The 21,195-nt window shown below is 43.9% G+C and overlaps 1 protein-coding gene across 2 annotated transcripts in view; it reads left to right on the top strand.

The window, feature by feature from the left end:
- The window catches only part of GLIS3 (GLIS family zinc finger 3), a 294,182-nt gene that overhangs the window by 183,454 nt on the left and 89,533 nt on the right, over positions 1-21,195 (top strand). For both annotated transcript variants that reach the window (XM_066604233.1, XM_066604234.1), the window contains 2 exons: positions 19,672-19,833; positions 20,877-20,987. In XM_066604233.1, the coding sequence (XP_066460330.1) occupies positions 19,672-19,833; positions 20,877-20,987 (273 nt within the window). The remainder of the gene's footprint in view (positions 1-19,671; positions 19,834-20,876; positions 20,988-21,195) is intronic.

Genomic DNA, 21,195 nt, shown 5'->3' with positions numbered 1-21,195 from the left:
GGTACTCATTTTACAAGGCCTTCCTTCCAACCTTCCATACTTCCGACCTCGGAAGTATGGAAAGTTGGAAGGAAGGCCTTGAGCCAGCTACCTGAACCAAGCGGGGATTAAACGTGCAACCTTCAGGTCGTGAGCGAGAGCTTAGGACTGCATTCTGCTTCCTTAACACTCTGCACAACACGTGGCTAGTGACTATAACATGTAATGGTCAAGAAAGACGTCTAGGCTCCTCTTGAACCCTTTTAGTGAGTTCAAGAGGGGCCTAGACATCCTCAGGGGAAGAGTTCCATAGTCTCACTGCTCTTACAGTAAAGAACCCCCTTCTATGTTGGTGTAGAAACTTTCTTTTCACTAGATGTAGAGGACCCCCTCTTGTTGTACTTATGGACTGTAAAGGGTCTGTGTGCTGCTCATGAAATACACAGACAGTACACAGACTGAAAATATGCTGGTCTGAATGGACCCTTTTGCTAATTAAGTTTTAGTAACACTCTGGAAACCTTTAGAGATTTGATGTAAACAAATAAATGTGTTTATATACAACATATATACTAGAAATGTAGTAATTAGAGATGAGCGAGCACGCTCGGATAAGTCAGTTGCTCGAACGAGCCTCGCTCTTCTTGAGTAACTGCATTCTTGTCTGAGCGTGCTCAGCGGGGCGAGGGGGGGGGGAGAGAGATTTCTCTCTCTCTCTTCCACCCCAACCCCCACCCCCCGCTGCCCCCCCGAGCACGCTCAAACAAGAATGCAGTTACTCGAGAAGAGCGAGGCTCGTTCGAGTAACTGACTTATCCGAGCGTGCTCGCTCATCTCTAGTAGTAATGTAATTTTTACTGTTTTGCTCACGTTGCCATCACCTGCACTCCAAACGTGCCACTCGCACACCTTGGACACATACCGCACACATCACTCACACACTAGATACTGTGTACACCATGTATGCATTGGATGCATACCACTGAACTAATGCAACTCTCACACTAGAAAGCTACCACACACCACTTACACAATGGACACATACCGCATGTGCACACAATTTTTGCTTGTGCAAATGCATCCTTCTGAAGGAGCCCTAAAGATTATTCCCATGACCCACAATAATAGCTCATGCAAAGTGCATATTTCACTTATACAGGAGAAACACACTGTTAACACTTCACCTGTCACTCCCATTGCATTCATCAATCAATCACATTGCTATACTTACCTGCTTTCTTCTCTTGCTGAACCTTCTCAACTGGCAGGCCATAGTCATCTGTACTTAAGACTTCCTTCCACTGCTAAGTTCTGCTCCTTTTCATTAAGTTTGCCCATTTCTGCAGTTAAAGACAATGGATTCACTACTGAGCTAGTCCTACGCTGTCCCTGCTCTCTTGGCACAGGGCTTCCCTCAAAGAACTGGTTGACAGCATGCACAGCAAGGCAGCAGGTATAACATAGCCCACCTCCACCCCGTCTCCAATTAATACTCTAAGAACCAAAGATAGGGGAGGAGTCTGACTATATTATACATGCTGCTATTAATTCAGAAATTAAATTTGTCCAGCACTTGGGTTTCAGTTATGGTTGCATGCATTGGCACTAACTGAACAGCCTTGGCTGCTCTTGTGATGAGAGAGGCCTTTGGGCTGAGTCACAATTGCATGTGCTATGACCTCTAGAGCTACGCCACTATTATCATAGCTTCCTGCACTGTCAGCTGAACAGTGGGGGATCCCAATCAGTTGACCCTGCTGATCAACTATTGATGACCTATCCTGAGGATTGCAGATGTGATCAGCAAATGAAAGTGCTGCCATGGTTTAAAATCTCACTCTTTGTTGCCATCCAGGATGAGGATGCTAACAGAAGGCAATGTAGTCCAGGAGACCAATGAAGATCGTCATTTTAGCACACTGTTCTCCAAAACTATACCAATGTGACCAATAGACATCTTTAAATGTTTTGTTAGGACACAAAGTAACAGTCTCTCCCACAGGCCCCCTTTTTTCAAGTCCTATCAGTTTGGCATACTGTAGTGCACAGAACACATTGTCCTTCTTGATAGGGAGTTCATTTGTGTTCTAATAAATACAGCCAAACCTCTAGTTTTGTTGTCTTCTAGTTTTGCAGATTTTTCAATTCAGAATTTTGCCTCTAGTTTCGCTGGCTACTTCTAGTTTCGCCGGCTGGCTGTGATTGGCTGAAAGGGCTGTCACTCAGCCGATTCAGCCAATCAGAGCAATCTCTTGCTGGTAGGTGGGGAATTTAATCCCCGTCACTAGCAATAGATGCTTTCACGGCTTAACAAGCGCCCGGCAGCCATCCAGAAGCTCTGAAAGCAGCGGTGGGGACCCAGACACACCTAAAAGGTGAGTATGTCCTATGTAACACCACAGATAACACACAGCTCTTTTTTGGTATGGAAAACCATATTTATTCAATATTAAGTGTATGTTTTTTTTTGAATGTCTAGAACAAATTAATTGGATTTACATTGATTCCTATGGAAGTTATTACCTCGAGTTTCATTGCTTTCAGGTTTGGCCAATTGCTTTCAGACAGATTACCAATGAAACTAAAGGCTTGACTGTATATGAAATATACCTATTGGTCACATTGGTATAGTTTTAGAGAAGAGTGTACCGATGGGACAGTCAAAAAGACCTGAACAAAAAGTTATGCTTTATGTTAAAGTTAACTAGTTCATTAGTTAACTTAAACAAAAAACATAACTTTATATGAAAACTTCACAAGAATGAAGCCAAGTCCAAATATAGATTCTGTTCTAAGTTTTCCTACTAGGACTCAAGCTCTAAAATGTTTTAAAATTAAATCTAATTAATGCATTTAATTAGCATTTTTACATCTGTGCACTTCACAGTAAAATTGGCAAGTACAAATACATACTCTAGAGCATAATAACACTCCAATTGCATATATTTTATTCCTCAGCAAGATAGGGAGCTAATCCTTTCTTCAGACAGTGTTTTTTTTTTTAAATAAACAAAATCTAATTGAAAAAAGCTGAGACAGCTTAGTAGCGGCAGAATAGAAAACAATTACGGAGCTTGAAAGTGCATATTGAATTCCACAGCAAATTTGCATATGGATTATTTGTGGAAAAAGGGAACATTTTCCACACATTTGTTTCGAGGGTGGACTCCTACTGACTGAATTCCAGTGTACTTCTCATTCTGTTTTCCCCAACTGTTCTTTTATTTTAGTTGTTATTTATTTTGCATTCAAAGGGATTATGAACGTTAAAAAAAAACGAAACTGTTGAATAAATCTAAGGTCTCTAACATCTGGTGAGATCTGGCTGTGGGTGACTCATTCATGAATCGTATCACATATTGGGAACACTGGAGGGAATTGTGTGATACATCACACACTGACATATTATATTAACTCACAAAGCTTGATAGGTTCACAGTGTTCTCATGGCAAAGCAGAGTCACCTGACTGGCGAGAGCACAAGACGGACCTTAGGTTTGCTGACACCAGCAAACCTTCATCTTCATTGAGACAAAAAAAAGAGTTTCCCAGGGAAATATCCTGTGAAGTCTTAGTATTGGGCCATTTATTTCGCTATACCCTTTCATTATATATGTGAGATTGTTGGCAGAACTACCCTACCTGCTGCTACAGACATAAGCAGCGCTATAGTGGATGACATGAGCTTGGCAGAGGATTGCCGAAAACATAGTTGTGGGTTAGTGTGAAACGGTCCGTCTTATCCTGATGGAGGTCTACAGTGGTCGAAAGCTTTAATTAGGATCTACAGTATGTCCTCAGAAGCTTTAGCTTTAAGGTGCGTTTAGACAACGATTATCGTTCCAAAAATCATTCAATTGAGAGAAAATGAACAAAAATTAGGGGCCTATTCAGACGACCATATATCGGCCTGGTATTCACGCCCGGCTGATATGCGGCGTCCCTCTCTGCAGGGGGAGGAGGCTGGAAGAGCCAGAAGCAGTGCCTCCCCCTCTCTGCCTCCTCTCCGCCCCTCAACACTATTTGCAATGGTAGGGGGTGGAGCTAAGTCTTGGAACTTAGCCCCACCCCCTCTCATTGCAAATAGTGCAGAGGGGCGGAGAGGGGGTGGGAGCTCAGAGCACTGCTCCCAGCTCTTCCAGCCTCCTCCCCCTGTAGAGAGACACGCCATATAACAGCCGGGCGTGAATACCCGTCCGATATACGGTCGTCTGAATAAGCCCTAAATGTGAGACAAGTGAGAATCGTGCAATTCTCATTCGGTTTCAGCCAGCATAAAAATTGTCGGCTCTTTTTGACTTTTTGTTGCGTTTAAACACTGATCGTTCAGTGTTTCATATAGGAATGTGCAAATACAGAAGATGGAACAATACCTCCGCAGCGCCACCTATTGAAAAACTGAACGAGAAGTTCACGATTCTCAACGAGGATTTGCTTCTAAATAGGCTGCATGAACTAACTGGTGTTGATGTCTCCAGCTCTTTCGCTCGGGCAAACGAGAATCGTAAGGTTCTTGTTTGGTGTAAAAGGGTCATTGAGGTGCCCATAGACTTACAACTTTCTAGAACTTCAAGTAACTGGAAAGTAGAAACTTAAAGAGGTAATATTACACTATGATTCTCAGAGGGAACAGAAAAAAGGTGATGGTGTCTGTCTCCATGCATATGTAGTTAAACAACTAGAGATGAGCGAGCGTACTCAGAAAAGCACTACTCGCTCGAGTAATTTGCTTTATCCGAGTATCGCTGTGCTCGGGTCTGAAGATTCGGGTGTCGGCACGGAGCGGGGAGCTGCAGGGGAGAGCGGGGAGGAACGGAGGTAAGATCTTTCTCTCCCTCTCTCCTGCCCGCTCTCCCCTGCTCCCCGCTGCGACTCACCTGTCAGCCGCAGCGGCACCCGAATCTTCAGGGACGAGCACAGTGATACTCGGATAAAGCACATTACTCGAGCGAGTAGTGCTTTTCCGAGTACGCTCGCTCATCTCTATAAACAACATAATGGAGATATTATAGGCAGCAGTTAAGTCCTATATATCCATTATCATAATCGAAGAAGGATTTCAGCAGCTCACAGCAATCCAACCAAGGGCAACGTCTATATATTCTCCCTGTGGTTGTGTGGGTTTCCTCCCACACACTGAGAACATACTGGTTAATTGCCTTCTGATGAAATTGGCCCTAGTCTATGTGTCTGAGGTCGGGAAATTAGATTGTGTGAGCCCCATTGTGGACGGAGACTGATGAGAGTTATGACAGTCTCTATACAATTCGGTTTAGTTTGCTGGTTCTACATAAGTAACAGGAAATTAATGCCTAATAAATCTTATATTTTTGGAATTGCTGGTGATTTCAAGTGAAAGGCCACAATATGTCCCCTATAATATGTCCTCTATAATGTACTAGCACTAAACGGGTTAACACATTTTAATGTATTTTTTATGTGCTCTCTAAAAATCCTCCGCATTGTCTGGAGCTGTATTTCCGTCAGCACATACATGACATTAACCTAATTTTAGAACTACAAAGGGCAAATCATATTGCTTTAATTAGATTTATTAACCCGTGAAAACAGAAAAGTAAATGTGAAATCTGCGCAGCCCTTTGAAAGACATGTATAAAAATCCGTTTTATCAAAACAATGCGTTGTTAACAAGATTCTCTGGCAAACACTGTTATAACAAAAAACAATAACCCCATATTGTACACTTTTAATACTACCACATGCGCTTCACAAGCAACTGCACGGGCGCTTAACTGGAAGGGTATGTCCTAAAGGTTTTCATCAATTTAAGGGAAAACAAATCTGGTATTTAACTTAATATCTTTCAGTTCAGGAATTCTTATCTTGATTTTTGGCCAAAGTATCAGTAACTTATTGTTTTCAGATACCCGTCACATTTCGGTGTCAATCATGTTGTGTTCTAAAGAAGGAGAACATCTTTAACAATGAAAACTACATGTAATAGATGCTTTGCATTTACCATTGTGAACATCATTTATAGGACTTCTTGTAAGAACTCCATTTTCTAAATTGAATCTCTTGAGGAGATATGAAGGAGAATGTGGAAAGGCGCTGTAGGCATACATATTGTAGTTCGGCTAAGTTGCTTACCTGCACAGTTCTGAGGTGTTGTTGGAGGAGGTATCAGAATTAGAGATGAGAAAGTATACTCGCTAAGGCTAGTACCTTAGCCGAGTATCTCCCTGCTCGTCTGTAAAGATTCGGGGGCAGGCGGGGGGCGGGAAGGAACAGAGGGGAGATCTCTCTCTCCCCCCCCCCTCCCCCCCCGCTCCCCCTGCTCACTGCCGCAACTCACCTGTCACCCGCGCCGGCAGCCAAGTCTTTATAGACAAGCGGGAGGATACTCGGCTAAGGCACTACTCGCTCGAGTAGTTAGCCTTAGCGAGTATACTCGCTCATCTCTAATCAGAATTCATTCCAATTTGAAGCCTCTTGCAGAATATAAAATACGTTTTATACCACATAATGATACATAGTCCAATTAAAGTTATTTAGGTATAGAGAAGTGTGGGTTAAAGGGAACCTGTCATTGGGTTCATGCTGCCTGAATAACGGACGTGCCCCCACTAAGGGGTGGTCTGAAATGCTGGGCTTTTCAGAATAAAACTTTTGAATTTTGCTTATTTGACTTAGGAACGGAGCTCATACGTCATAGTGGTGGGTTGCGTCAGCTCTCCCAGCCTGCAGATTGACAGGTCTCTCTCTGTACACAGTCATCAGCTATCATTCAACATGCTGCGGGTAGGGAGATCCCAGCGCGGCCCACTTCTTTGACTCAAGAGCTCCGTTCTCAAGTCAAACCGGTTAAGTTCAAAATGTGCATATGTTGTGAAACGCCACAGCGTTTCAGAATAACACTTACATGGGGTGCCTGCTCAGATCTATCCCGGGTTCATGCTGCCCGTGGTTCAGGAAGCATGAAGCCGATGATGGGTTCCCTTTAGGCATCATCAAGCATCTTTGCTTTTTGATTCATGCCAACTTGGGGTTATCTAATTTAGAAAACCCATTTTCATATACCCTACTAGACAGTTCTATTGACAGGAATGGAGAGCAGTTACAAATAGTGTATTCAGTCAACCCATTGATTTAAATGAAAAGTGTGTAATGCTTCATTTTCCCTATCTTGGGACTGCAGAAAAGCACTACCAGGTTCTCATGCGGATTACAGCTGATCACCGATGGTTCTGGCAGGGGGCCACTTTTTGGTCATCTTTTTGTTGAGGGACATTTCTAATTAGTTATTGTCCAAAGTGGAGAACCCCTTTAAATCCAAATTAGTTGCTAGGGACATGCTATTTATGCCTAGCAACCAGACTACCTCAGCAGTTCAGCTCGAAACCAGACCGGAGCTGGAAGACAGCTGATAATATTACAAGCCGAAAAATAAATCTAGTTATGAGCGTTTTACATTGGCTTATGTATCCATGGTGCTGTTTGCACAATGCTTTCTTTTTCCTAATGATGTCAGCCAAAGTAGCAGCATATGCCGCATTTTTCAGAAAAAGTTACCCAGCAGGTAGTAAAAGTTGTGTCACATGAAGTACTGCAGGTTTGCACCGTATTGGGGTGTTAAATGAACAGAGCTCTATCAGTATTTGGTGAAAGTACGTTAAGCATATTAAACAATCCGGTGCTCAGAACATGCCGCTGATTTCTTGTGTGTTTGTCTATGGCCGATACCTAAGCTCCATATATGCTAAACACAAGATATTGGCTTGCAGGAAAAATTAGACCTCAGTTTTCCCTGCTGCTACATTATGTTTTTTTTTCCCTTCATGTATTTTTGATTGACTCGCTTTACTTTGAGTTTACCATAATATGTATTACTTTAAGGCCCCCTGTCCACGGGCGTTGCGGTATCCCGCAGCGGATCTCTGCCGCGGGAGCCGCCGCCGAATCTCCGCCGGTCAGCCCTATCTGATAGATAGGCTGACCACGGAGAATCAGGGCAATTTGCTATGGAAAGCTTCAGAGGGCGTGATTAACCCCGGCACAGGCACCCTTAATGTTTGCTATCTTAAGGTGTATATATAATTATAGAAGAAAACTTTCACTAGGAAGCTGTAGATGGCAGGGACCTGACTCCATAAATGACTCTCAGTCCTATAAGCTGAGCTCAGTCAGACCACCAGTCACTGGATGCATTTTGCTATACATGAATCTTATTAAGACAGTAAAATATGCAGCTTTTTCTTATTAATATTCCTCTGTGACTAATGGATAGGGAGATAAGGAGTAGAAATGTATTCTTAAGCTTTGTGGCATGAGTATCTGTGACTATGAGCCATTTCTGATGAAAGTCAGGCTTTTTAATAAGTCTTGCAACAATGACCGGAAAACGCGAGCCAAAGCCAGAATCTTTTCCATGAAGAGAAGATAATCATGCACAGACAGCTGTTTCAGGGTGATTGCCCCCTTCATCAGTGTTCAGTATGTTTCTGGTTTGGCTAGTGAGAGGCCTATAGACATGGGTCAGAAAAGGAATCGTTTATCCTTAAAGGGGTGGTCTCGCGAAACCAAGTGGGGTTATACACTTCCGTATGGCCATATTAATGCACTTTGTAATGTACATTGTGCATTAAATATGAGCCATACAGAAGTTATTCCACTTACCTGCTCCGTTGCTAGCGTCCTCGTCTCCATGGTTCCGTCTAAATTCGCTGGCAGCTTGCTTTTTTAGACGCGCTTGCGCAGTCCGGTCTTCTCCATTCAGCACGAGCCGCTTCAGTGTGCTCCCCGCTACAGCTCTTCTGCGCATGCGCAGACGAGCTGTCACTGCTCGGGAGCGCGCTGAAGCGGCCATTCTGCACCATCCTCTGTTAGAGGAAGGTGCAGAAACTGGAGCTGCCCAGCGGAGAAGACCAGCCCAGCCCAGCCCAGCCCAGCAGCCCCGAGAAGCCTCCCAGGTAAGTGATGGGTCGGGGGGGGGGCTGCCGCTGCGCCGGGCTGCGCCGGGGGGGCTGCCGCTGCGCCGGGGGAGCTAGCGCTAGGCCGGGGGGGCTGTCGCTGCGATGGGGGGGGCTGTCGCTGCGCCGGGGGAGCTGTCGCTAGGCCGGGGGGGCTGTCGCTGCGTCGGGGGAGCTAGCGCTAGGCCGGGGGGGCTGTCGCTGCGATGGGGGGGGCTGTCGCTAGGCCGGGGGGGCTGTCGCTAGGCCGGGGGAGCTAGCGCTAGGCCGGGGGGGCTGTCGCTAGGCCGGGGGAGCTAGCGCTAGGCCGGGGGGGCTGTCGCTGCGCCGGGGGAGCTAGCGCTAGGCCGGGGGGGCTGTCGCTGCGATGGGGGGGGCTGTCGCTAGGCCGGGGGGGCTGTCGCTGCGCCGGGGGAGCTAGCGCTGGGGAGCCGGGGGCTAGCGCCGGTTACCTGCTGTCTGGTCGGCGGCTGCGGGGCGTCTGGTCGGCGGCTGCGATGCGTCCGGTCGGCGGCTGCGATGCGTCCGGTTGCCATGGAGACACAGCTGGCGGCGTCTCGGGAGCGCGCACGTCGGGCTGCAGCGAGCGACGGGGAAAGAGCCGGCGGCCATCTTGAGGAAACTTTTATAAGTTGCTGAAACGCTGGAACGGTAAGTACGAACCAGCTAGAAATGTCATTTACAGGGGGGCTTAGTAATGTGTGTTTAATGGGGGGGACTGGGCAAAAAAAAAAATTAACTGCTTCCTCGAGACATCTCCTTTAAGGAGAGCACATAGAAGGTGTGTGAAAAGACTTAAGCCCCATTTAGATGGGACGAATGTTGGGCAAAAAATCTCCTACTGCTGTATGGGAGCTTGTATCACTGTCCCACAACGGGACGACAGGAGCAGATTTCAGTTCTTGCTCCCCCCCCCCCCCCCCCGGCCCTCTCCATTCCATTAACATAGTGGCCGTTCAATACCGAACGGCTACTATTTATACTGAATGATGAGCAATGAGTTTAACTATGACAGTGCAGTGTAAATAGCAGTTCAGTATTGAACAGCCACTATGTTAACTGAATGGAGAGGGGCGGGGGGAGAACTGAAATCTCCTGTGAGCCAGCAATACAAGCTCTGTGCAGGAGCACATTCGTCCAGTCTAAATGGAGCTTTATAAGGCCATCCATGCTCTTTTTGAGAAATATGCAAATGGAAGATGGAACAAAATCCCTGCAGCGCCACCTACTGCAAGGCAGCAATCACAATGAAATGGCTGTTTCTGTATAGTTTCTGGCTTTGGCTCACAATTCTCAGTCATTGTTACAAGAGTTGTTTAAAAAGTTTAATATTGACTTGCATGAATGCTGCCTTTCAATTGGTGGCGCTGCAGAGTTGTTGTTCCATCTTCAATTTGTATATTTCTTAGAGGAGGATGGATGACCTTATAAGTCTCCTCACTCACCTTCTAGGTGCTCTCCTTAAGAAGAAATCATACTCTTCTTGACCCTAGAACTTAAATAGCATAAGGGTCCATTCACACCGGCATATTTTCAGTCTGTGTACTATCTGTGTATTCCATGAGCAGCACGCAGACCCTTTACAGTCAGTGAGACCAATCACATGCATGTTTTATGTGAAATAGATCACTGTGTGTCCTAGTTTCATCCACGTTAACAAACAAGAGAAGGCCTGCAGTAACTGGGATCTGTGATTATCAGATAGCACATGAATAGAGCCTGTGTACAAATTATCGGACCGTACATGGACAACGTCCGAGTGCATTCTGTATATTGCACATACAGTGTATGGCCCCATTGTAGCCTAAAAGGCTATTTTTCACATAGAGTGATGGTCTGTGTCAAAGAGATCTCATCCGTTTACTTAGACATGAAGTGAATACGGCATGCAGTGTATGGGGTTCGAGAACATCATCACAGCACAAAGATGGCATCCATGTACTGTGCAATATTTTTTGCTCTTGATTATTTACAGGTGCAACTTGCATACGGCCTAAGTGGACATTCCTGAGCTCCTGTGCCAGCGCTTTACTGGGCTCCTCATGGAACTAGTGGTTGTGCCTTATGTGATGTTGGATCCATAAGTAACAACGCCCTTTTACACGCAATGATTATTGTTTGAATGACTGAAAGACTGAACGAATTAACAACTTTTTTTCATAAAATGCTGAACATTTAAACGTACAGATAATTGTCTGAAATCCTCTCCATTTGTCTCATCAGCTAAAGTAAACACTGTATATGTTGTTTGCTCATGCGGGCGTGTGTTTATGTGAGGAAATCTCTAGCCAGGAGGATTTTAATTAGTGTGAAGAAAGAACATAGGCTTCTTCTGGAAAGAGTAAACAAGTAGTCATTGGGCAAGCAATCACCCCCTCAAGTCTTTCAGTCGTTCAAAGACTGAATGAATGCCATTTAAATGAGATGAAAAGTGCATGTCGGCCACGCGTTTACATGTAATGATTATCGGTCACTTTTGCCAGTTTGAATGCATTTTGAGTGATAATCGTTGCGTGTAAATGGGCCGTTATACAGTGTGATACTTCAGTATACTATTATTGTATTATTGCAAAATTATGCCTTACAATGCCTATAGACGGGGCTGCTGTCCTGTACCATTAAAGGATATACCCATCTCCTCCTCTGGCTCACCTCCTGCTGCCCTCTGCAGTGTCCAGGCTACCAGGTTTTACTGAAACAGCTGATTGGATTATTTTAAATGGTTTCTGTCAATGCAAAAACAACATCGCTCACTGTACTACACTGTTTACTCAACCGAACTCCCATTCAGATCTGTAGGAGTTATGGAAATAGTGCAGAACAATCTACTCAGCTGGCTTTATGAGTCTCCTCTTACCTTCTAGGTCTGTGATGGCGAATCTTTTAGTGATCGAGTGCCCAAACTGCAACCCAAAATCCACTTATTTATTGCAAAGTGCCAACATGCCAGGGGGCGGGGCTTATCATAATGTATGATTTTTACTCCCATTGCTATAAAAAGGACAAGGCCACTTCAAAATACACAGGGTGCAGATTTTGACTGCTTTTTGGATGCTGAAATGCTGCAGAATTTGCCACGAAAATTGCACTGAGAACATTCTGCAGCATTCCCGCCATGTATAAACATACCCCAGTGGTAATAGTGATCCCCACGGCGGCCCCGGTGGTAATAGCGATCCCCACGGCGGCCCCGGTGGTAATAGTGATCCCCATGGCAACCCCGGTGGTAATAGTGATCCCCACGGCGACCCCGGTGGTAATAGTGATCCCCACGGCGACCCCGGTGGTAATAGTGATACCCACGGCAGCCCCGGTGGTAATAGTGACCCCCCCCACGGCGGCTCCAGTGATAAGTGTCCCCCCCACAGCGGCCCCCAGTAGTAATAGGGACATCCCACAGAGGCCCCAGTAGTAATAGTGACATCCCACAGAGGCCCCAGTAGTATTAGTACCCCCTGAGACCCATATATTATGGAAGTGCCGCTGCTCTTCTGCTCGGCGCTGCTAGCAACGCTGATCCCAGGTGCACATTGTGACGTCAGTGTGCTGCCGGACACCTTCTTCTCCTGCTCTCGCGGAACTTAAGAGGAGATGTCAGGGGAGGAGGGAAGAGGATCCCTGTTACACACTGAAGTCACACTGTGCACCGGGATCAGCGCCGCTAGCAGCGCAGCTGAGTGAATACTGGAAGGGGAGCCACGGCCCCTGTCGGTATTCACTAACATGGTGAGTGTCCGATTCCTCTGTGTGCCAGCAGTGAGGGTTCTGCGTGCCGCCTCTGCCACGCATGCCATAGGTTCACCACCACTGTTCTAGGTGAAACGATATACTTCCTGGTGGGATGTGTAAGCCTCAGCCTCCCATTATGTATTAATAATAGCAGCGACATCCTGTGCTTCCTGTTTTACTATCCTTTGATAGGTAGGCATATATCGTGTCGCCCATTTAGTGCCACGTAACTGCTACAAACATCAGGAAATCAAGTAATGCAGGAATTTGCATGTACTCTATGAGTTTAGTAGCTTTAATTTGCATCTCCTAATAAACACAGACCACAGTTTGTGACTTTGGAATGCTTCAGAAAGGCTTGTTATGCTTAAACCATTAAATTTTAATATTTCCCCGTAACATACATGTTGAAGTATTTTGTTATTGTGTTCTCTATAGCAACATTTTCTTGTTAAATGTTAACCCTAATTTTGCCCATGTGTACCACTCAGTGCTATGGTTGACAAATGTATTAACAAACCTGTCAGAAATTTGTGGATTCTGATGCTGGAGCCAGGAATTATGTCATTCATGCGCAGATAGTTCGATGTGAAGGAATGTCTTTTGTCCCTTCTCTTTTTCTTGTGACACGTGGTTCAATGAGCATTATGCATAGTAACTGCAGGACTGAAGAGAGAATTACAGAACGGTTACAGCATGCTGTGCTATTGGTCCTGTAAAAAGTGGGAAGCTCGGACAAAAACCAAACGGACCCCATTGGGACACCATTGGTCAATGGGATTAGTTCAGTGCAGTTCGGTTCCACCGTAAGTAAGACTGATCCCTGCAGCCAGAGGGAGACGTTCTCCTGCTCTACTAAGTTTTACACAGCCGAGAAACTCGCGGAAGATTTGTGTGTTGCGAAATGCACAAATCTCACACAAATATGAACCCCATTCTTTTGAATAGACTGATATACAAGAGTGTTGTTTTCGCGCAATGCGTGCTGGAAAAAAAATTCGCTCATGTCCTATATTTTCGCGTTCCTCAGAAACGCATTGCCCATTGTATACAATGGGGCGGTAAAACAAATTGCACAGCATGCGGTGTGATGCGAGGTTTCTCACTGAAAATAATGGGAAACTCTTGCCGATCCTCTAAAGCGGCTGCAATCGGTGCCGGATGATTGCTACTTCACAGAGGTGATGGGAGGCATTTTTACCCAAAAAACGCTCTCTTCATCCTTGTGTTTTGTTCTTTGTCAGGGTACCTGGTATTTCTGATGGCAAAAGTAGCGCAGCGTGCGACTCCTGCCATCAATATTACTGGAATCCCAACTGAGTCCAAACATGGCGACATTGGGAATACCACTGTGTATGAAGTAGCCAGGAAGCCGGAAACAACCAACATTGGCTAGGCTAAGCAATTTCTATAACTTGCATAGAAGTGAATGGCAGCTATGCAAACAGCGTAGCACACTGAGCTGTTCTGTTACTTTAACTTAGGAGCTGTAAAAACAGCATAGCATGCTGTGCTATGCTATTTTCATAGCTACCATTCACTTCTATGGGAGTTACAAAGACGGCGAAGCAAATCATGCTTGACTGTATACCTAATTCCTGACCAACCCGACTCTGTTTTTATTTTAAATGGGAAAATTTTTATTCTACCATATTGGTTTTTTTTTCTTCCTCTGGATCAACATTGAGGGGAAGGGGGTGGGCGGTAATAGGCTGAACTAGATGAACATGTGTCTTTTTTCGATCTTATATGCTATGTTAGTTGAAGTGCATTTTTTGCCCATATCACAGATGAGTGTCCTTGCCAGACTGCATTATCATTTATTTGTACAGCGCCAACTTATTCCGCCGCACTTTAATGTAATTTATTCTGAGGTCAGTAAAATGAGTACCCCTCACCAAGCTGAGTACTTATTTTAACGACCTCGGAAAGATAGAAGGCTAAGTCAACCCTGAGCTGACTACCTGAACCAAGCAGGAATTGAACTCACAACCTTCAGGTTGTGAGTGAGAGTTTAGGACTGCAAACACAGGACTGGATACAAAAAAAGAGAAGAATCAGTGTTTTCTATGGATGGACCCACATATGGCACAAAAATCCACCACAAATAAATCTGCCCCAAAATTCACGTCTTATACGTAGATTTTGATGTAGATTCTGATGCAGTTTTCGGTGTGGAATTGCTGTATAATTACTGCGGATCACACCCTTTGCATTGCAAAGAACAGAATCCACAACAATTTAATGGCAAATATCCACTAAAATCCGCATCAAAATCTGTTTGTAGTGGATTTTTACACCTCATGTAAATACTTATCCTTCTTTTTGGATCCACTCCTATTTTTCAGCTCAAAATTTGCATCAAAAGCCGCCACATAAACAGTAACAAAAATTGCATCTGTGATTTTATGAGCATTTTAAATGCTTGTTAAAAAAAAAAATTAATTACAAGCGATTTTCACGGCATGGTTTCCAAAGTTTTGTAAAGTTTATTTAACCTATGTTGGTAACATTTATTAAAACATGCATTTTTTTCATTTTCAAGACCTAAAAAGAAGCCTATAGAAAAAAAGAGAACAAAATACCGTGCTTGAGCATGTTGGGTTTAAAAAAATAACAAAAAAACACGTATGCCAAAGATGTGGACTTTTCATTAATTTGCTATAGACCAGCCACAGCACTTTTAATTTAAAGAAACAGTAACAAAACAACACAAAAAAACTCTTGAAGGTGCTGTGTGTGTTAATGCAGAGTAATGAAGGTTATCCACCGATTTCTCCAACCGACAATTGGTCAGTGGTTGGAACGCTCATGACTAGAGATGAGTGAGCATACTCGCTATAGGCAATTACTCGATCGAGCATTGCCCTTAGTGAGTACCTGCCAGCGCGGAAGAAAAGATTCGGCTGCCGGCGGCGGGGGAGAGCGGGGAGGAACGGAGGGGAGATCTCTCTCTCCCTCCCCGCTCACCCCTGCTCACTGCCGCAACTCAATGGCAGCCGAACCTTTTCTTCCAAGTGGGGAGATACTCACTAAGGACAATGCTCGATCGAGTAATTGTCCTTAGTGAGTATGCTTGCTCATCTCTACTCATGGCCAAAAATCTGAATGGACATCACCACCAATATGATCCTCGTAGCCAGTGGGCAGAGATGTCTTTGTTTCCTAGTAACAGCACTCACAAGACATTTGCACTACACACAGTTCCGTCCTTCACATAGCAAGAATGTAGAGTCGTCAGTTAGTCGTTACAACATAAGATCTGTTCACCCATACATCGCAATATAGGGGAAATGTGTAGTTAACGCATGTCAGATCCCATTACGTATTGGATTGACCTGAATTTATCGTTTCCATTGAAGTCTTTACAGTAATTTCTCGTATAAGTGCTTAAAACAAGCTCTTGTCTGTAAAGAAGTAATGGGAAATTAAATTCCAAATAATGTTGGGTTACAATAACTCTGCCACATGTGCTCTAATAACCCTTTTACAATTACACCATAAACAAGTCCTCCTATTGAAGCCCAACATACAATATTGAGCGTGCTGTTCATTAGCGATGTTCATTTATCAGGAACAGATGATCAGAACAAGAAAACGAAGAACAGACCAACAACACGTCTGACCCTCGGTTAAGGGGTTAAAACTGTTACCAATAACGCAGTTTTAACCCCTTAACTGAGGGTCAGAAGTGTTGTTGTAGATTGTACATAGGTTCATTTTGTCATCTATGGAAATCCTCCTTCCAGGTGAAAGTGAAATGGTTATTGTTAGTCTTGGAACGCTGAGCTTACAATATTGTGATTAAGATATACACATTTCGTGGTCATGTCCATTGTTTCTGGAGGAGGTGAACGTCCTACATAATGAGGTCAGTTGGAACACAATCCAGTTCTCTCCGGAGTTGGCACTCCTTTCAGTGATGCCGGGCTCAATTTTCAAGACAAAGCGTTCCCTCTTAAACTTCTTTCTAATACCTATGAGACAAATTATCTCCAGAAAGTAGAGATCTTCCCCCCACCACCACCCACTCCCACAAGGTTAATAGGGTTGGAGACTATATATAATCTTAAGTATATGGAAGAGCTATGTGCTAGCGACGACAACTAATTCTCTAAGGACTACAGTGTTTGGGCAACATGGATCCAGTTTCGTTCTTGACCCAAGGTGGAGTCCTGGTTTCAAAGAGATGTTGTATCTTCATAGCTGGCGGTCTTGGATTCAAAGAATCATTTAAGATTGAAGTTCGATGACCGATTCACACTGGGTAACCCCCCCCCCCCAATCCTTCCCTCCTTTATCATCCCTTGGAGTAACTATCCTCTTTCTAATCTTCATGCTTCTTCTGGTTTTGTCTTAGACTTTTCTTTCTCTTTCCTAATAACCTCCTAGCTCTTGGAAGGTCTTTTACTTTATTTGGTCTTTTTCCCCTTGGTGAGAGATCAGGCTTAAAATTAATGCGCCATTTTGTTTATACGTTATTGACTAGAATAAGACTGGATTTTTTGGGGGTACTTCTTGGCATTCTGCCTTATGATGATGTTCTCTGATACATAATCTTAGGTGCATACAGTACCTCAAAACTGGAACTAAATATGAGTAGTTGGGCAGTAGAGGCATAACTAGGGGATTCTAGTTCTTAGTGCAAATTCTGTAACAGTTTTCCACCCTATATAGCTGTGTCTATGCTGGGCAGCCCTAAAGGGGTTGTAACATGATCAACTTTTATCATCTATAACAGGGGTCCCGCATCCACCTCTTCTCATCACTGCAGGGTCGCTTCTCCCACCCACAGTGATATAACATTGAATGGAGCAGTGGACGCACATGTGCAGACACGGCTCCATTAGTTTAAGTGGGACTAACAGAAATAGCCAAGCGTTTGTACTTGGCTATTTCCGGCAGTCCCATTGAAAATGAATGTAGTGGCACCGCGCATGCACAACTGTCGCTCCATGATATTTCCACACCGCTCAGTGAGAAGGTGGGGGGACACAAGACCCCTGGTCTCTGGATTGGGGAGGGGGTGTCTCAGTGGTTGGATGTTAAAGTGTGATAAACCCTTTTTGAGCTATGTGAAACATAAAGTTATATGACTTGGACACCAAATTAATTTGTCTATTTTGCTGTGTGTGATCCTGGCATAGGATCTGTGTACTTAAAAAGAACTTTCCACCAGATAATTTTATGGCTTATGCACTGATTACGTCATGATACTCTGAGTGGTGGGAATTTACTGCTTGGACCCTGAGCGATCCTAAGGACAGAGATGCCCGAGAAGCGGCCACTTGCTATTATAGTCAATAGAGGAATACAGATAGTGTATTTTTTGCATTTTGCCTTTCATCTGCAGTACTCTCCAATGCCAACAAAGCTCAAAAGTATCAATCATTTATCTACCCACTTCATTTTCTGCCAGAATTTCACATCTGGCAATACACAAGAGCTCACAAGCTGAGTAATTCAATCTAGCTAGAGAAGGCATGCACTGGGTACCAGAGATGCCATCAACAATCTATTCTGCCTTGGCCAGGGTATTCAAATACATGGCTAGAGCAAGTAAACCAAATTTTTGCCAAAAGCTGTGGGGCGATGACTTCAGATTATTTTATAACCATATTTATGAGCCAGGTATATGTAGAATTGTTACCATTACTACAGTATGCTATTATTGACCAATCATTTCTCATGAAAGCTTGCTATACTCTGTGGCCCTTCAACACTGCCATGAGAAACTGCTGGAGGAGGGACTATTTCTGAAAGGAATGTTTTTAGCATTGCAGTTAGCAAAAATAATCAACCTCTTTTAATCTTATCATTTTGCCTACAAAATGGACCTGTAGAAAATCTGCAAATCATAAGGCAATGAGATCATTGCACGTTTCATGAAACATTTTTCAAAATGAGCATATCATTGATTATTTAGTCCAACAATACCATTCTCAGCTAGACTTGTGTTCGAGTTAGGGCTTCTTCACACAGGTGCTGCCTGGCCGCCTACGTCGCGGTTGTATTGCCGCAGAAAATCACATGGACGAGACAGCCATGACCAGGTCGCCATTGCATCTCCCGTATTAACGCTTGTTCAGACGGAGATGGGTGTAGTGTATGTACAGTCAGGTAGAGGGGCTCTGCTAAACTCCCTCCCCCTCTCTGCCCCTTGAGGGCTACTGAGAAAAGGGAGGGGGCAGGATGGGTCAGAAGCTTAGCGTAGCTACTCCCTCCTCACCTCCGTTCCAGCCTATGGTAGCTGCCGGCAAGGGGAGGGGCGAGATTTTAGCACACTAGCTCCCGTCCCATCCCCTCCCCTTGCCGGCAGCCAGCAAGGGGCGGAGAGGGGGGGGGAGTGTAGCAGAGCTGCTGCTAAACTCCCTCCCATCTCCCTTTTCTGGCAGCTCTTATAGGCTCCCCTAGAAGTATATAGGCTTCCATAGGAGTCTATAGGACCGGCCGGCGTGTTCTGGCAAAAGATAGGTCCAAAACCTATCTTTTCCGGCCAGCTGATTTTATGCACCTTAAAATCGCCCATCTGAACAAGTGCATTTGAATCCAATGCTTCCGATGGTCGCGATTTTTGGCAGGCGTTTTATCGCGGCAGAAATAGCCCACGATAAAACGCTGGTGTGAATAAAGCCTTTGAGTTTACTAAACTGGTAAAATCGAATATCTTGAGCTTTATTCTGAAGTCATAGCTTGGAAAATGGATTAATAATTTCTGCTGAAATACACACTACTATTCCTGCTATAGCATTGTAAACTTAAGATGTTGTGAAACCTCCAGTAAATACATTTCTCGAAAGTGACTGAAGTCTGTATGTTCCTTCATTAAATTTGGCAGTGCAGCTCAAGAGGTACGCCAAACTAGAAAAAAAAAGGTATGATTCTTTTATAACAAGCAACTAGAAATCAGTTTTTATAAGGGTGATGAAACATTAACTGCTAAACCATGCCCCGCAGTTTCCAGAACAAGATAAAAATGCTTTTAAGGAATGAAAAAAAGGTACATTCCTCTGTATTTTGTTTCTCTTTACAGTTTGAAGGGTGCAAGAAAGCATTTTCAAGACTTGAAAATCTAAAGATTCACTTACGAAGTCACACAGGAGAGAAGCCGTACCTTTGCCAGCATCCTGGCTGTCAAAAGGCTTTCAGCAATTCCAGCGATCGGGCCAAGCATCAAAGGACACACCTGGATACTGTAAGGAAAGACACATAAAATAATAAGCTTGTTCTGCAAGAAAAGACACCCACACAGTTGCCATTTTGCTACGTTCTTCATAACCATTCTTCTGTAGTTTGAGTTTTCCATAACTTGTTTTAAATTACATACCCTAGAAGCCTTGACCCTACCGTCGAAGAGCTCCGGTAGAGATTTTAATTGTGATCACACTATGAAATCTTCGCGGCACGGCGCACAATTATTGTACATGGTGACAGATAGATTGCAGTTGCTCGTAGTTAGACTTTGGTTTATCAGGGTCCTTTGCAGCATAAATATCTCGTTAGGTAAACACGCTAGAATAAAGGGAGCCATTGACGGCCAAGCTTATCGTCTTCTGAGGTCTCTATACTTATATGCTTGTTGATTATGCTGTATTATGCATTTATTAATCAGTTTTCTGCTTGGTGCCGAATAATAATTTTTCAAGATTGTCTTTGCATGTAAATGGGCCTTTAACCTCCACTACTATAAAAATGCAATGCATTTGCATTACAAATAGCTGTGGTTTGCACTTAGTAAGCTATTTACTTATGTTGACCTATTTCGATGACTACAACCATGAGTGGAAATAGTTAAATGGCTATATCTAATTATGTAATACACAGGAGCTGCTGGATACTTAAGTAAAAGTTAATTGAATCTATCTGCATTTAGTTGAAGTGACAGCCAATACAATGTGTTTTCTAAAAAGAGATTTGTGTAACAATATTAGGAACTTTTTCCATCACCGTTCTGCTGAGTACTTTCTATACTGCTTGAAATCTAAATCTTTCTCCCTCCTTTTTCTGTCTCTATGGCAGGATTCTTCTCTAACCCTAACCAATGTTTTCTGGATAGTCACTGCTGTTAGACAGCTCCACTAATCTGCTGTATCTGATTTTGCTAATCCCTCCTTGAGCAAATGATTGCTATCCTGTAAGTACCTTTGGGAATGTTCATTGATAACAAATGTAAAAAGTGCCGTTACCAGTGAAGTAGCGCAATTATATTCTCCTATGTTTTCTTTTTTTCTTGTCTAGAAACCGTATGCCTGTCAAATTCCTGGATGCAGTAAGCGTTACACAGACCCAAGCTCATTACGAAAGCACGTAAAAGCTCATTCTTCCAAAGATCAGCAGGCTAGAAAAAAGGTAATGCTGACAAAAATGTGTCTCCTACGTGTCCACCACGTTTTGTTTTTTTGTAGAAGGTAAGGGAGATTTACTGCAGAGAAACAAGAAAAACCACCAACCAAAGAGAGGACATAACTTTTTTGCATAATGTAGAAAAAAGTTACAAATTTCCTTTTTACACCATGTTTCTGTATCTTTGTTTGAAAGAAGCAAAAACAATAATTAG

The sequence above is a fragment of the Eleutherodactylus coqui genome, chromosome 5 (assembly GCF_035609145.1).
Source record: "Eleutherodactylus coqui strain aEleCoq1 chromosome 5, aEleCoq1.hap1, whole genome shotgun sequence".
Taxonomy (NCBI): domain Eukaryota; kingdom Metazoa; phylum Chordata; class Amphibia; order Anura; family Eleutherodactylidae; genus Eleutherodactylus; species Eleutherodactylus coqui.
Note: the sequence above shows the minus strand (reverse complement) of the source record. Positions and strands in the feature narration are given on the sequence as shown.